This window comes from Agrilus planipennis, unplaced genomic scaffold (genome assembly GCF_000699045.2).
Source record: "Agrilus planipennis isolate EAB-ADULT unplaced genomic scaffold, Apla_2.0 scaffold80, whole genome shotgun sequence".
Lineage (NCBI taxonomy): Eukaryota > Metazoa > Arthropoda > Insecta > Coleoptera > Buprestidae > Agrilus > Agrilus planipennis.
This window is the reverse complement of record NW_020438873.1, coordinates 1,275,937-1,294,809: the sequence shown is the minus strand read 5'-3', so window position 1 is coordinate 1,294,809 and position 18,873 is coordinate 1,275,937. Positions and strand designations below refer to the sequence as shown.

General features: G+C 29.7%; 1 protein-coding gene and 1 long non-coding RNA gene across 3 annotated transcripts in view; both read right to left on the bottom strand.

Annotated features, from left to right (window-relative positions):
* Positions 1-128: 128 nt before the first annotated feature.
* On the bottom strand, positions 129-2,582 carry LOC112906088. The gene is made up of 3 exons (XR_003232158.1): positions 1,934-2,582; positions 1,466-1,646; positions 129-345 (listed from the first exon to the last, which is right to left on the bottom strand). It is a non-coding gene; the product is annotated as an uncharacterized LOC112906088 (long non-coding RNA).
* A 3,675-nt stretch (positions 2,583-6,257) lies between these two features.
* The window catches only part of LOC108734763 (protein Wnt-5b), a 62,657-nt gene continuing 50,041 nt past the window's right edge, over positions 6,258-18,873 (bottom strand). Inside the window, exons 6-7 of one of the 2 annotated variants that reach the window (XM_025979718.1) lie at positions 7,684-8,057; positions 6,258-6,801 (exon numbers count right to left, since the gene is read on the bottom strand). In XM_025979718.1, the coding sequence (XP_025835503.1) occupies positions 7,702-8,057 (356 nt within the window). In that variant the 3' untranslated portion in view covers positions 6,258-6,801; positions 7,684-7,701. Of the gene's footprint in view, positions 8,058-18,873 lie in introns of both variants that reach the window. The other variant, XM_025979714.1, reaches the window with a different exon arrangement.

Below are 18,873 nucleotides of genomic sequence, written 5' to 3'. Positions count from 1 at the left end.
TATTCATTAATCAGTAAAATAGTCAGTTGTTATATTGAAAATTTAGATATTATTTACATATTTAATACTTCTTTTTTCGAATCATTTGACTCTCATATTAAAATAAAATAAATGTATAAATAGGATAAGACAAAATTAATAATATCAAGTATTCTCACCTAATATAACTGTAGACTGTAACGTTCCAAAGTTTGCAAGTGTGAAAAGCAAACCAAATCCAGGACTGCAGACAATTTGTTTCAGTGGTTTCCAAATCTGCAGATGCCTACCTCTTGCAAGTCCAAAATTAACTGCATAATGTTGCAAAGTGAAGATGCTGCAACTCCATCTCATTTGTTGGGCAATCTACAGAAACAGGCAAGAAAAAATAATTAATTACTACTTTTAAAACAAGTAAATCAGTAATATTTTAAAGTGACAACGTGAAGGTAAAGGTAGACAAGTGGCAAGACTTGTTCAGATTTCTTTTTGAACAAATATATAATATTATAGTTGCAAACTTAGCTTAAATCCGTTTCACATTGAATAACAGAAAGTAATAAGAAAAATAAAATATTTAGTGATTGACGGCACCTTGGCTAGTCATAAATTGACTTTTACCTTTACTGCAATAAAGAATAAAGATTTATACAAATACACAAAATACAAACATTTAGATTGTTTTCTTTTTATTTTCTTTCTTGTTAAAAAGTTCCAAAAATTTTAATGTAACGTACCTGTATGGCTACAAAATTCAACTCATCTTTCTTATGTTGCAACTATCCAAAATATTATCTTGATTGTTATTCCTCCAATTCGAACAATTTTCTCAGCGAAGCATTTGGCTGCATTAGATTTAGTTCACAATATTTCTCCTGGAAATTACAAAAAAAAGTCGTAAATTGTCATTGTGTTATTGTACGCCCAAAATTAGGAATACGAATATTAAATTTCATTTGTTTGTACAATTATAAAACTTTGTATCATTAAAAAGAAGATATCCTTCTGTCGAGTCGAGGTTAGAAGTTTAGGTGAACTAAAAATATGATCGATAGATCACACGACTCAGTGTTTCATTTTGAAAAACAATATTTCCAGATAAGTGACGATTATATAAGAGACAAGAAGATTAAGAATAGTTTGCTTTTATTCTATGGCATTCTGCTTATTGCAAGTTTTTCCCCAATAGTCACCCATTATTTTAATCTCCTTATAAAATAGTAATAGAAATTTCAAATTCAAGTAAATGATAATATGTAGGTATAATAACTACAATACAATAAATTTACCTCAAACGAGGCACAATATATTATTTCTAGTAATACGAAACAAAACTATAACACTTAATCGTAACGAAAGCGTAGATAAAAAGCTGGTGAGCCATTTACGTGTTTACTATTTATTAACGTATTTAGGGAACTTACGCCGTAGACAAATGGAAATTTGAAATGTCTTACAAATATTTACAGGGTTTAATTATTCTCACCTAATATAATTGTAGACTGTAACGTTTCAAAGTTTGCAAGTGTGAAAAGCAAACCAAATCCAGGATTTCAGACAATTTGTTTCAGTGGTTTCCAAATCTGCAGATGCTTGCCTCTTGCAGGTCCAAAATTAAGTGCATAATGTTGCAAACTGAAGATGCTGTTTCTAATTTGTTGGGCAATCTACAGAAACAGGCAAGGAAAAATAATTAATTACTACTTTTAAAACAAGTAAATCAGTAATAATTTAAAGTGACAATGTGAAGATAGAGGTGGACAAGTGGCGGATAAAATAATAGATACATAATGTACTATTCATTAATCAGTAAAATAGTCAGTTGTTGTATTGAAAATTTAGATATTATTTACATATTTAATACTTCTTTTTTCGAATCATTTGACTCTCATATTAAAATAAAATATATGTATAAATAGGATAAGACAAAATTAATAATATCAAGTATTCTCACCTAATATAACTGTAGAATGTAACGTTGCAAAGTTTGCAAGTGTGAAAAACAAACCAAATCCAGGACTTCAGACAAATTGTTTCAGTGGTTTCCAAATCTGCAGATGCCTTATCTCTTGCAGGTCCAAAATTAACTGCATAATGTTGCAAAGTGAAGATGCTGCAATTCGTTCTCATTTGTTGGGCAATCTACAGAAACAGGCAAGAAAAAATAATTAATTACTACTTTTAAAACAGTAATATTTTAAAGTGACAATGTGAATGTAAAAGTAGACAAGTGACAAGACTAGTTCAATTTAATTAAAACTTTTTTTGACTTACTTAGGTATCTACTTTTCAACCACTATTTTAGAAGTGATTCTCAAGATACAGATTTCTCAATATAACGCGGATTAAATCATTTTTACAATATATTCAATATCTTTGCTGTAGATAACTTGGTTTAAATATACATTAATATAGATTAATAGTATTGTAACAACGAATTATTATTTTAGTTACAATAAAATAAATTAAACGTAATTGCAATAGTAACAAAAGATTTAACGTTTAATGACAAAAGAAATTTAACATTAAAGCTAAAAAAATAATAACTTCTTATTGACTTGTGCAATACTAACATGTATTTTTGTTTTTCTTAAGTACCTACAAGTAAACAAAAGATTTATTGGAAATGTAGTCGACACGAACGTAGACATTAAATTATGAATAAGAAAAATTACTTTCTTACTGTTTTTATAAGGTCCNTACTGAAATGACAAAAGTACAGCTATTTTTAATAAATATTTGTAGCGTTATGTCAACAACAACGAGGGACGAAAAAGTTCTGGCGATTTTTTTATGGATTTAAAATATTATTAAAAATAATTTCCCAAAGTTTTGTGACTGATGATATAACATATCATATCATGAAGATTTCTGACATGTATTAAATATTGAGTAGGTAAGTTTTGGTGACTTTTGAAATGTCAACTCAAAATTGGTCACTGGCTCTTCCTTTATAAACAGTTCGAACAGTTGAATAACATTGAACGGCAGAATAATTTGAAAACTGTTCACAATAACAGAATTGATTGGTACGATTCTTTGAAGAAATTTTACAAAAAAGAATGTAAGTAAATTATTGCAGATTTATCTTATTATGTGTACTTAAGTAATTAATATTCTAAGGTAAGCCAGGAGGATTCTAGGGGGGGTGTGGCCCACGTGGCTTCCCCTTTGCTACGTCAGTGTGAAGAGAGAATAAAAAAGGAAGTATTAAACAATTGCGTTAAAGGTTTTATGATTAAGTATGATAGTTTTCTCTCTAAAGATGTCAAAAACCACAAAATGCCCCCTTTTTAAGCGCTGCGTTTTCAGTAATCTTAAAAAAGGCACCCCTTTAAATTTACTTCAAGCAATTTAAAAATTTAAAAATGAAGCAATTTTGAATTTTATTTAGAAAATTAGATTTCCGTCGAAATACTTTGCTATTAATTTTGTTTTTACCATTTTTCGTATCGTGCCTATTTTATCACCAACGTGTTAATCATAAAACTCGTTTCATACTATTATACTATTGCTATTATACACGTGTTTTTATGTTTTAAAATAGTTTTATTTTCGTATTTTTACGACTCTTTAAAATACGTGTCTTGAAACACTGTTTTAAGCATGTCATATCAACTCTGTAAGATGTTTTCTTTATTTCATCTTTATAACCAATAAGTAGGTACTTTTACTCTAGTTGGAGAAATTTAAAAAATGTTTAATATGTGATGTTTTGTTTTTTACTTTAAACAGAATTCAATAATTTAAATCAGACAAACCTTTAGGATACAAAAAGGAACGCCTACCTTACATGTTGAAAATTTTCCGCAAATTTTCCCTACAGATTTTACAATTATTACCACACAATGACCAAAAAATACACGTAATATATTAACTTCATAATTTCGCTTTCGATAAGGACTAACCCATACCGTACGTTGCAACTGTAAAACACTGTTGAAGGATAATGCTGCTGAACGACCAAAGCTATGACTAAAGCTATCGTCGAGAATAGAAATAACTTTAGCTTATTAATTATATGGATCTCTATTGCCAACTTTATTTACTGAAATTGCTTTACTATAATAGTTATTACTATTTACTTTGAAAATTGCGATATGCATCTATCGCAGTTGAAGTAAACATTAAAAAGTTGCAAGCAAAATCAACTATTGTGGAAAAGAAATAAAGAATAAAACACAAAACATTTTCTATTTTTCACAAAGATAAAATCGAAGATAATGAGAGGTAGAAAAGGTGGTGAAAGAACGAAAAAGATAATATTCACATAAGAACGAAAATAAATTGAAGAAGGTTATAGGGAAGTATGGAGCATATCCGAAAAGGGTTTCAAGGAAAGTTGGGAAAAGAAAATGTATTTATTTGAAGTACTGGTAGTAAGTATACTGATGTATGGAGGGGAAATGTGGGGATAGTCAAGGCACAAAATAATCGAAGGAGTACAAAACAAATACATAAAATGGATCCTTAGACTTGATCAAACAACATCAAGCTACTTAGTAGCCAGTAAATACTACTACGAACTAGTAAATATTGTCAATAACTGACATATTATTGTTTAATATTTTCAATTGTATTGTGTCGAAAATAAATGTAAAGTTAATATTGCAGTTCCTCCCTTGAATCACAATTATCAAAAATTGACTGTTCCTCAAATCTCCTAGTAAAACAAAGTCGGATTTACATCTAGTAACACAAAACCATTTTGTTTGATAATGTGTAAAATCCTGTCACAGATATTATTAGAGATCTTAAAAAACTTTACACCTTCCAAATTCCCAAAAACTCGGTCTTTTTATCGAAATAGATAAGGAGACGGTAACTAAAATGTAGCGCAATTGTTATAGGCCTGATATTGTTATTTATTATTAATAAAAAACAATCTTTTATGTGTCACAATGCCTAGAATTTATATCAGCAAAATAATAACATAGTTCTAAAATTTAATATTATTTCATAGATATACACTTACCATTTTCGTTGTGTTAGACATACATATATATCCACATGGAATCTGCGTATTCTTTGTTCAAATTCACAAAGAGAAATGGGGAAATACATCCTAGTTTCTCGTAGAACGCACTATACACAGCACAAAAAAAACAACCATTACGTTATAATTTAACACAACTATCAAAAATTTAATATTCAACGTATTTTACAAATTATGTACAAAACAATCTGCATGCTTCGTAACCTGCTCGAGACTAATATAAAAGTGAAAGGCAGAGCCAGGCGTTGAAGAACATCTGAAAGTCAGCCTTATCTGTCGTTTGTTCTAATGATCATGCGTTTATTTGAATCGTAGAAATAATATATCACACCCAACTATACAGAATGTCCAAAATACCTACAATCTGAATGTACGAATTGACATTTAGTATATTTTCCAATAGAAAAAAAAGACTTATGTTTGTATTCATAATTAGAATTTGTTTGCTCATTTAACAAAAAAAAATCGCTAAATCTTCCGCTACGACTCACAGCAGTGAGAGCTGAGTGATACCTTTTTAAATAACTTTGGAATCCAAGACCTTTTGAATGATACCATTTCCAGCGCACGGAAAAGAAGTTGACCTTTCATTCATTTCAATAACAAAAACCATATTTGGAACCTCACTTACAAGGAGTATATAACCCTATATAACCTAATACAGTAGAACCTCTATAATTCAAACATCAAGGGAGACTCCAAAAAATTAGAGTTGTAAAGTTTTCAACTTATGGACGATTTTGACTTAGAAGGATCTTGATTCGACTGGTAGAGATTATGATTTGGTGTACTTACATTGTCACAAATCCTTAGTTTTCTTTGAACTATAGACGTAATAAGTTTCAAATTATCAAGTTGTAAAGGTTGTAAAATAAAACATTGCTTTGTTCGAGATACAGAGGTCCAATTTAATTTTTCGAGTTATAGAGGGAAAATATATACCAAAATGGCTTGCAGGGACTCTAATAGAGGGTTGAGATTTCGCGTAATGGAGGTTTTTAGGCTTCAACTTCTTTTCTGTGTGCTAGAAATAATACCATTGGAATGGTCTTAATATAGGGTTTTCAAAAAGGTATGAATCGACCCTTCATTTTACTGGTACCGAATCGGAATATTAGCCAAATTTTCTTAACTGCAAGTTTTGTAATTGTTTTTCTTGGCTACTAGTAAAAGTAATGAATAAATTAAAATATGCCAATTACACTCACGTTGGGATAAATGTGGGTATTTGTTCAATTTACTATTTTGAAAATAAAAAAAATAGTTTTATTATTAATGAGAAATTCAAATTCAGCCTCAGATAAGTTCGATGTAACATAAGTACCTAATATGTGTATAAATACTTATTTATTCTTAAGAATACATATAAGTACTAATTAACTGTATGTTTAAAACACGGGGAATACTTTTTGGCAAAGGTAATGTTCAAACAATAAAATTAAATAATTACCTACCATATTAAAAAAAAAAGAATCCTGTTCAAAATGTAGCAACTATATATATAAACGTATGAATATAGATAGGACAATGAATGGATTAAATACTTATATATACAATAACAAAAATGAACACAATAGTTATAAGTATTGGATACACATTTTACTTTTATGAGATTATACCCTACTGGTTTAGGTGACATTCGTTACCAAAAATTCTGATAGATAATATTGAAAAATAATTAAACTTACAAATACCGTTGAATAAGGTTAATTAACACAGAACACTATTATTTGGACAATCTTCACACTATTTTATTAGATTAAAACTTTCTGATATGCGATAACAGCGTCTCCTGATGAAGAAGAAACTATGTACCGAAACAGCTTCTACGGTATGTCAAAAAGATTTGATGTAATACAATATCGAGGAACGATCAAATAATAATGTCATTTGTTAATTGAATGACGATCAAATAAATTAATAATAAGGAGCCAGACTTTGCATTGATCGTAAAAGTAAAAATAATCTGTGCTTAAGATGATTTGTACTATTTGTATTATCAATAATTACAAAACGTTCCGTTTTTTGTTTAAAATAGACACTTTTATTCGTTTTTAATGTGTATCATTTACGCAAAAACTACCCAGAAGTTGATGCACATTATGATTATGATTTATAAATACTGTAGCACCAGAAAACGTACAAGACACATTGCCCCCTATATTTTCATAAAATTAATAGGAAACGGAAACTTTGATAAATGAACACTGAGCTTCCGTAGAACACGCTAAATATGCCACCCTTTAGTTCTTAGTAGTATCGTATGCATTCTTGGCAATGATCAACATATTCGAAACAATTTCATTCGTTTTTGAATTTCCGAACACCAAAAATCTATACAAAGTATGTTAAAAATACGAAAATATTTCATTTCTCAATATTCCAATCACTTTCAAATTCTGAAATTAATTAAAACAATAATTCTAAACGAAACACTATTATTTGTACTGAAGAGTACCTAAACTTGACCAACTTTTGAAATAACTAATAGGGTGATTTTTAGATTGTCACATATTTTATGTATGATTTGCAGTCGAACAATTGTAGTAAATTAGATGAAAAAGTGATATGATATATTAAATACTCAACTCCATTTTCATAATAAGAACTTAGAAGGTATTTTGTCTTGTACTAATTCTGACATTAAAATAAATATTTGAACGTAATTTGTTTTTCGAAAACAACAATTTCCTATTTACAATACTTACAAAATGAGATTTCTTGTTTCATTTGCAGGTGTGCATTTCTACCGCTTTTATACACGTCTTGCACTGCACTTCACAACACCATTTGAACTTACAGTGGCATCTTTCCTTCAGAACTGTCCTCATTGTATTATACCCTCTTCCGCAACAAAGGAGATTGCAACCGTCCAAGTCCTGCGACGTCCTGTTGCACGTTCGTCCTTGGGTTCCTAAGGAGCCAACCGACAAATTTCTAAGACAATAGTTCGGCGAGTCTTCCAAATACAATAAATCGTTTGCAGTCGGAAGACGAAATCTCGCGTCGCGAATCTGAAGTTTTCCTCGTTTATTTACACGAACTTCCGTTGCACCGTCGTATTTGTCGCGTAAATAATCTCCTGGAAAAAATATAAAACCAATCACTTACAAGAAGTATTCCGTATCACAGACGATTTTTATGAAAAAAATAAATAAATGTAAGTAGAAGCGTTTGAGAATGACGAATGAAGTACTAAGTGTAGGCACACCTGAGACAATTTTTAGAAAATGCGAAAATTAACTCAAAATAGAAAGAATAAAGGACACTATCTCCTGAGACATTTTACCCCCGGATATAAATATATAATATATCTCATATAAAATTGAAGTGGGATATTTTACCTCCTGTTTTACCGTTATGTATCTACAATATGTATTATTCGTATGTAATAGGTAAAACTTACCCTCACACTTGTACATACACAGGCTAGACGTGTGCAATAGTTCGTATATATATATATTTTTTTAATGATGACAATTATTTATGTAGCAGTTCTATCGAGTTGTTGGTTAGGTGTAATTCACCATTATAGTTCTATATATTTTCTAATCATTCATTTACAAAGTAATGAAGAAAATGCTTCTAATTGTTGTAGCTGCGGAGCATCTCCCACGCGTTCTCTACTTCAACTAAAGGAATATATATATATGCCAATTCGGTACACATCCTTACATGTAACCTTACTAACCGAATTGTTTTTACAGTCTTCAGTTAGCCCTAGCTGTTGAACTTTTCGCCATAAGTACTGATTAATGTTGTATAGACAGTCACTTATATGAATACCAATATAATAAACATACGTATACATATATTCATAGTCAGGAGGTGAAATGCCTAGGGTTGCCACCTTTTCAGGCTTTACACAAAGTATTTCTCGACTAAAAGGTTAAAAAAAAAGTACTCGGCATAAAAATAAAGTATTTTATTTTTTGTTTTTAAAAACATATTTTTTGTTACACCTAGCAGCCAGTAACAAATTGCTGTCGNAATAGAACTTTAAGCTTCCCGTTAACTAGTTCTCCTAATAATTTCATTTTGAAAACAGTATTTCAGTTATAGCGTTTGTTATTGTGTATGGTGTTTACTTAGTGGGGTAAATTTTAAGTTAAAAGTGTAATTTTGATGTCAAAAACAAGTTCTATTTGGGATTATTGTATTGTTATTAACGATGCAAGTGCTAAATGCAAAATCATTACACTTCCGCATCCGCTTCCGCAAAAATTTACTATTTACTTCTGTTTCCGCTTCTGTTTCCACCACCACAGCTACCGATCCCTATGCAGTCACCAAAGTTCCCAATAACAGATTCGAGGCTACTACCACATAAAAATATAGGACATATGGGTGGTGTGTGCGTTGGGTAATTGTAGCTGTAACTATTTTTTATTTAGGCATGCATATTCATTAACTTTATAATAAAGTACGGGTGGCAACCCTAGAAATGCCCCAGAGGGTAAAGTGTCCTAGCACCGAATGGGAGAGTCTGCGGACTGACGGCTGTATGATGATAAAATATTGAAATTATGAACTTTTAGGTTTGTAAATAAATAGTAAAGGGTAACAACAAGAAATGGAAAGAAAACTCCAGGAGAGATTTAAAATTATTGCTGATGGAAGTTAGTACCTTGGAAATTGTAGTTCTTAGAACGATAAAGAATAAGTCAAAAACGTTCTTGTTTTACTTCGTTTTGATAATTGAAAATGTTTATACCTTACAAGATTTCATATATGTAGTTAGTTAACTGTGTACATTCTTCATTTTGCACATTAAATATTTACCTATAGAAGGGAAACCAAAAGTTTTTATCGAGTATATTTATAAACTAGAAAACTACATCATTTTTCGTTCTCTAAAGAAACTGTTACTAATTTTCTTAAATAGTTTATCTGCAACGTTCAAATATTTGCCGCTAAATTGAATTAACCAGCGATAGCCAAATACTTAACTAATGCCGCATTAACCCCTTGAGAATTTCAGATAATAATTGAACTAAAAACTATGTAGAATATGTTTTATGGGTTGCATTTTTGTTATACTTCCACAACTTTTGAAATATTATCATTATAGATATTATGTATGACAAAACTTCTTAAACAATTCATAAAGGTAAATTTAAATTTTTAACATCCCACAATTATTTGCAATAGTACGTACTTACAGACCAGGAAACAAATATTTCTTAATAATATGAATTAAGTATGTATGCTGGAAATGATAGGGAACTCTTCTGTTTGACATTAAATTTTAACGACTGCACAAATGAATGCAGAAATTGTGACGTTTCAAAAGTGTAAATCACGTAGTAGGTGGTGAGCATATTGTGTGCAAGCCTAGCGGTTATTATTATGGCATGTAATTTCGATATTTTAAAACAGACAGTCAGTCAGTCCTACCCGTTTATGTCTGTCTGACTTTTGTCATTGTATTCAAGGGGTGAGTCAAATGAGTAATGACGCTCCACTTAGAGTCGATAAAACGAAGGTACACATAAACTATAACCAACACTTTTCGAATTGAACAATGGCGCTAGCAGTTTAACATCTTGCCTGAATTTATATAATTATCTGTAATTTTATTTAATTACCTGTTATTTCTATTTGCGAAAAGAATCGCAGCAATGGTGAGGAAGGAAGTAGATGGTTGGAATTGAAAAGAAATCTAAACACCCCTCCATATTTGTTATTTGTTTTTAGAATTAAAAAGACGTTTCAGGAACTTACTTGACTAGAGCGTAGAAATACGTTTATTTACTATCATCTGTCTAATCTCATTTCAGAATTGTAGTATCACAAATTCTGTATTTTTTAAATTTAACTAGGGAAAATAAAATTAGAAGATGTGCAATGTTAAAAATTTTGTTATGAAGAAATAAAAATACAACAAAAATCTAAATTGCACCGTTTTTTGTAATGACGTAATGACGTGAAAATCTTTTACTACCTTACCAGCAGATTTCGTTACAGTAAACTATCAGAAAACCTGAAACTTGTCATTACCGTCAGCTGCACACAGAATTAGACATTATCTTATTTTTTTAATCTATTCATAAATCCGATCGTTTAAGAGTTTTGATAAATAAAATTGACGAAATAAATAGATACGAATGAACTTTGTAACGGACATAAAAGTTCCTTAAATCCACTATTGACTGGACCGACTAACTATTTCTTACATGATAAGCGTTTTAAGGTACTCGTTAATAAAATGACATTAAAGACTACGGACGAGTAATAAAAATTCAAGAGTAATTGACGTATACGTACTCATGTATGCAAAATCATCGTGTGAGGTCGTATACAGGTAAGGCAAAATGTTCGCCGAACAAACAAATTTCACATTCATTTGTCGGCATTTTTTGTTTCTGCATAATTTATCTGAAAATATCATTTGCTTCTCTACAAACTGTCTTAAACAAACCGTACTCTAAAATTATTTGAACAAAACATAACAGCCCTCAAAGGATTTAAGTTGTATTTAGTGAACTTATTTTACTTTAATAGCTAGCGACAACCCTTTTCGCTGGGTTTATATTCAAACTTATTCCAAACGGGTGTTTGGTGACCCATTTACGAGTCTAAACGCACAATAAATTGGACACTTATCGAACAATATAACAGATTTTAAGTAATTTTTAGAACACTGATCCAAATATATGAAATTGCCCTAATTTAATGTTAGAACTCAACATAATTGTCCTAGAACTTTTTCGATTCTTTTGGTACAATTTACTCTAGAACATTCTACTTGAGGACAATCATAGACATTTGAGAACATTCTAGTTGAGAACAACACTAGATACATTCAAGAATATTCTAGTGCATTCACATTAATTCTTAAACTGGTATTTTGTGGCTGGTTGTCGATGCCCAAACCTTTACACCCACCAAACAGGAGAAAATTCGAACATTACAGGAGATTCCAGGCATTTTTTTAGAAAACTATGTTGCAACAGACCTCTGCTTCGCATACATTTTCACAACTGCTTCCGCATTTTTATAACGGGAATTTATCGGAAAAATATATTATTTCTCATCTTTTTGAAGATCAATATATCGGAACAATAAAACAAGTCGTAAAAATTTAATACTTTTATCTGTTGGTTGAACTTAACCATTTTCAAAACACAATTTAAATGGAATTGCTCGCTGCAATGCTAAATGTTGAGCAGGTACTTGCGCCTTACCCCTCTGTAACATTGTTAACGTATGATTATCATCCGTTTATGTTTATGAAGTATTAGTGTAAATGCAGGGCTATAGCTAGCAAAATTTTGTTAATAATAATATTGCCTCTATGTGCAAATAAATTTATTATAGTTTAGGACCTAAATCTATTTCCTAGTACATATTTCGTATGTTGATATTTTTCAAATTTTATTCTCTTATTAGTTTCCTACTTTAATAGAACTTTAAGCTTCCCGTTAACTAGTTCTCCTAATAATTTCATTTTGAAAACAGTATTTCAGTTATAGCGTTTGTTATTGTGTATGGTGTTTACTTAGTGGGGTAAATTTTAAGTTAAAAGTGTAATTTTGATGTCAAAAACAAGTTCTATTTGGGATTATTGTATTGTTATTAACGATGCAAGTGCTAAATGCAAAATCATTACACTTCCGCATCCGCTTCCGCAAAAATTTACTATTTACTTCTGTTTCCGCTTCTGTTTCCACCACCACAGCTACCGATCCCTATGCAGTCACCAAAGTTCCCAATAACAGATTCGAGGCTACTACCACATAAAAATATAGGACATATGGGTGGTGTGTGCGTTGGGTAATTGTAGCTGTATCTATTTTTTATTTAGGCATGCATATTTATTAATTATACGAATAGATGATTAAAAGATTATGCCGCATGCAGTTGAAAATCTCTATGCTCGGTTCCTAATTCCTCGCCACAAGTGTATATCGAAACAACCACAGCCACCTATTAAGTATGTGCTGTTCATTTTTGTACACCACTTATGTAAAGAGTTACATACGTGTGTAAATGTACCTGTATGTCTACGTAGAAAGAGAAACATATCGTATATCAAGATTCAAATATGCAGAAAGTTAATGATTGTGCTACCTATTGTTCTTATATATACTCATCAGCAATAGCTAGTATTTTGTATTTGAAAAACGCCAAGTATTCGAGAGGTCACTACTGATTGGCATTTGGCATTTGGTTAGCAACGTGCGCTCTCTTCCTCAGAAGAGAATAAATCAATTAGAGTCTACGTGCTAAAGTTTGTAGTCCTCTCAAGAACCACAGGAATTGAAGAGAGTACCTATAGACCTATACCATGATACCATTACCTATAGTAATAGAAAATTATAAGCAGTGGTGGATTTAGGGGGGGGGCAATTTTCTTACTCAGTGGTGGGAGACTGAACAATATTTTTTTGAGAGGCATTAGAAATGCTAGAACATTTATGGAAAAAAGTGTTGTCCTTACTGGAGACTGTTGTAAAATAAATGTAAAATATTTGTAAATTTCTAACTGTAAATAGGAAAAAAGAGATCAATCCTGGTACAGACACCGTAAGGAAACAGCAAAATTGGATTGATACATGATTTTTCTTTAAAACATTTAATTGTGTTTTATATAAAAGTCAGTACACAATAAACGTACAGATTATGTACTTAAAAATTAAATTTTTCTGTCTTACGTTTTTTTTTTCATTTGAGTAATTGTTTTTACTAATATTTTGCACGGTACAGTAAGTATTCTGTATCAAATATTTTAGGAAAAATACTTTTAATCAGGGTGACACGAATTTATCGTTATCTGTAAATATGTTTAAAATGGCAAAATTGTTGAATTTAACAATTTTACAACTTCATATCATTTGCCAACAAAGTAAACAAGAAAACTACGACAATATAACAAATTTTTGTAAGCAGGCGCTTTACCACTTTCTCTGTTCATTGTTCAACATATTTAACACTATATCTTTAACGTATACAGTACAGTATTGGAGATGTTTCTTATTTGAATGAAAGCATCAAGAACAAGAGACAGTGAAGGAATTAAACAACCGTGGGAGTCGATGACGGTGCTTAATGTTATTTATTTAGGTAATTCGAAATACCTCCTTACGAACGCTAGAAAAGTGGCACCTGGAAAGTGTGATTAATAATTTAAATTTCCGGTATTTGTTTTGAGATTACCAAATACATTAAGAGGTAAAGATAGCTCTTGTGTCAGATAAATACCCGGTCATTTATAATAATACGTTTAGACCTACGTCTTTTTTTTTTTTTACTTCGACAAGGGTACCGGGATTCGTTACTTATTAATTTTACCGATAAAATCCCGTGAAGTTTCGTGAGAATGTAAAAAATACCGAAATATCATTCGATAAGCTAATAATGGCAGAAATATGTAATATTGATGACCGCAATGGTAATTGACATGTTTAAGAGTTTAAAATATGTGTAGAAGTATATTTTACTTTCAGTTTTAAAAATTTTATTTCAAATGGTATTAATCAGCAGTTGTATTTTGCTGTCAATACAAAATCGCGTACATTTTTTCTCACTTAATCGAATGTACAGGGTGAACCTTAAAGAACGTTGTATATTATTCAATGAAGCCAAAAAAAAGAAAATTTTACTATAGGTAGTAAAACAACAAAATTACTAATTGTAATTAATTCACTATTTTTATTGAAAGAATTGTTAACATCAATTGGTAACTATAACCTAACTTTTAAGATTTTAAGTTATTTTGATTGATTGATCATAATGGTTTTAACGTGATTGATAATATTATATATATAAAATCTATGTTTACAGACGACCGCTATTAATCTCGAAGTTATTTCAACAAAGATTCTGTTTAAAGATTAATATTATTCGACTGTTTAATCACGTATTCAGTCGAAGTATTTGCATGTAAAACGTTTGGAAAAGATCAAACAATATCTATTTGTTTGACAATGTTAGTGGGTACGCAGATACTAAATTCGAAAGCATGTTATAAGATTTGAACGTTCACCGCCTGCCAGGTATTCATTCAGTTGTGGCGGTTTCTTTTGTAATCCAAACAAATGTAAAGAGCTTTTTCGTGTGACTATAAATATTAGCTCTTTACACTACAAAATACGTTTTCAAGTGGAAACCTAATAAGAAAACTCTAGGAGAAAATTGAGACACGCTGTGATAATTAAAGTAAATAATTACAGGTATTAAGTTTAGGCGTTCCTGAAAGTAAACTTGAAATATTGGTATTTGGAGTTACAGGCAAAATGATTCTTAAGCACTAAGACAAACTATTTTTCTTGTCATTTCTATTTAAGGTAAGGAATAGTAAAATTAGCAACTGAATAAAAATTTATAAAATCAACTCATTAACACCTTCATATTCTTATTGCAATGCAGAATAAATTTAAGAAGATAGGTGACAAAAAGTTTCTGTTATGTCGATATTTAACTCTGACAATTTATTTTTCTGTTATGTTTATAAAAGACCCAAAACAATTAGGTACATGGAAAAATTAAGTTAAATTTTCAAATTATCGATAAATGCTGTAATGCTTACAATGAAAGTTTATTAGTAAAAATGGTGAAATGTTATAATGTTACATGTTAAACTTTCTTTATTAAAAACAATATGTTAGATTACCTACTTAAATTTTAACATTGTTAGAAACCTTCTTTCTTTGTAACAATTGATTAGTATACAATTTACTGTCATTTTACAGCATAATTATAGAGGTCATTATTAATGTTTTGAACTAATACTAATCAATGATTCCTAAAATTGAAATTTTTGAAATATATTTTAGAATTCAAAGGATTTTATGAGTTGCTTTCTTGATCTATCATTGAAGTCTCACATAAAAACATATTTTATACAGGCTACGCACATTAAATTCTATTTTTGCATAAAACATGACTTCATATTAAGAGAGGCATTTTATTATTTTGAAAATGTGGCGAAAAAATTTGTTGCAGAATATATTTTCCATTAATTTATTTTCTACATTTTTATTTCTACACTCACATGTTTAGTTTTATATTTATGTTTAATTGATTCGGTAGACATTTAATAAAGTTTTAAAGGCTGTAAACACGTCACAAATTGTTTATTAATTTACTTATACATTAATTTTGTAAAAGTTTCTTTCTTGATCTAGCATTGAAATCTCCAAGAGAAAATTACGCAAGAACCGCATATTGAAATCAATTTTTGCATGTAATACGATTTAATACCAAAAGAGACATTCTTTTATTTTCAAAATGCGCCAAAAGATTTTGTCCCAGAGAATATTTTTCATTAATTTATTTTCTACGTTTCTTCTACGTTCAGATGTTGTTTTACGTTTATGTATACTTAATGAAGATTGAGAATTGATTGTAGAATTTCAAAACGCGTCACTATTTATTAAAAAATTAATTTTGTAGAAGTTCCTTTCTTGATCTAGCATCGAAGTCTCCATCAAAAAAACACATTTCATGCAGGGAACGAACATTAAATCCCATTTTTTTCATATAACACGACTTCATACTAAGACAGACATTTGCTTATTTTGAAAATGTAGCGAAAAATTTTGTTGCAGAATATATTTTTCATTAATTTATTTTCTACATTTCTTTTACCTTCAGATGTTTAGCTTTATATTTATGTTTAATTAATTCGGCAGACACTTAAGAGATTCAGATGCATGTTAAATGTAATAAAAGCGAAACATTGGTGATCGTCACTATTTTATAAAAATTACTAGGTCACAACTGCATCAGTACAACATACCTTCTTTTAACGTTTGAAATTAAATTACTCTGAAGAAGGTATAACTAGAAATCTTTTCGAAGTCAAATAATGTTTTGTTCCCTTAACGGACAGATTGTTTTATATTTATTCCAAACTCTTCAAGACGAATCGTTCCATTTTTCGAAATCGATATTTGAGTGAGGGTTCTATTCCATGAATTGTCTCTTTAATTATAAGAGAGTATGTAACAATGTCTTAATCATCCGCATTTGACATAAAGATATTACTGATATTTTTTACCTAAACACAAACCGGCCGAATCTACAATTTATTATTGGACGCTACAAAATCTTTCCGGTCGAATTTACCATTGTAATTAACAAAAACCTATTAAATCTGTCAATTTTACAACCACCGATAGAAAAGAGCAGCCGGAAAATGCTCAGATTAATTTAAGGATGTTTGGGAGGTATGTCAAAATGCTACGAGACAAATTAAAATTTGGAAGAACGTTCCTCATTCAATTTTAAAACTCCCGTAAAAATTAGAAATCGATTCACCGTTAAAAAGTTATTGAATTTATTTTACACGTCATTTTATGGAGATTCGTTAATCGAACAGATTAAATTTATTTTAATTAACAGAAAAAAAACTACGAGAAATTTCAAACTTCTATAATAAGTAACTTGAACTCTGGAGAATCACTTTAGCATAAGGTTATTCAAATTTACTAAATGGTAATCGAGGAAAAAATGAAAAATTAGCTGAAAATCTCGTTTTTACTTGATAATATAATGATAATATTTATAATTGTCTGAAATAAATGCAATTTTAAAGTTTTAATTATTATTTAAACATATTAAAAAGTTTTACGCTCATTATTAATAGAGATTGAAACTAAATATTTTTTTGTTTCGAAGTTGAAATCAAGGCATATTCACTGCCAAAAGTCAGTTAAAAATTTTCCATATTATTCGTTATTTCTTATTTTATTCAAAGTTTTTGGTCAAATTCCAAATTTTCTCTCAAACCGTATACTTTTTTTTAGTATAGATAGTATTTATTTACCTCATGATATGCTGCAAAACCTAATTAATCACGAATTTATAATTTTATGTACTCTTGTCTTCGATTGTACTTCCCAAACATCATTAAATAGACACAAGACTAGCAGCCAATTAGAAAACGAGTGATTCAAGGGTCCTACGTTAGATTGCTCTGTTATTTAAACTACTAATTTTATACGTATATTTATGTTCCTAGGACTCTTCTGTAGAAAAATTACGTTGTACAAAAATAGTCCTATTTATTTTGGACCTACCTGACTTAGTTTTCTAAAGGAAAGCGAACAAAGGCCATGCATGCGTACCTTTTAATTATGAAATGGAAACTATCGATTTGAAGGTGTGTTAAATATATTTTCAAAGATAAAGTACTTATTTTACGGTTGACCTGATTTGTTTATAGTCAGTTTATATAAGTAAAGTGAATGTATTTTATAGTGAAATCTATTTTTTAAAGTTAGTTGTAATTGAGTTTTATTTTAAAGTGTATTTGGTTACATTTAAATTAAAAAAGGGAACTTATGCATTATGATACAGTTAACATATCTACTGTATCAAAAATATTTGATTGCGAATATATTATCTCATAGAAATATGTTGTTAATTACTGCACAAATTACCGAGTTCGAGAATGCTAAAAAATAATTCAAATACTTATTTCTGCTAAAGTAGATCCATTTAAATCGTGCCTAATAGGTAACCGTAAATACAGTTCTCATAATATTTATATGGAAATGCGTTAAGCATGGAAAAATTAAACTTCATTTAGATTATTGCAAGTGCACCAACATCTATGAATATTCATGATACCTAATAATAATCAACAATAAAGTGTATTCTAAAAAAGTACATTTCCTGGTGCACATTATTAAACCACATCTGTTTAAAGAGTACCTATTTGCTAATATAATTCTTGAATTCTATAATAGAACAGTTATAAATTTTTAAAATATTCTCACATAAATTGCCTCAAATGATGCCTTAACATTAGTTTAGATTAAAAAGTTATGCAGTAGCGTAAAAACGAAGAATTAATGAAGTTTTTGTAAAAATAACATACCTAGAAACCGTTAATTTTCTGCGCTGCTTCATTACATTTCTTTTTAAAATTATTTTTCCATCAATTTAGG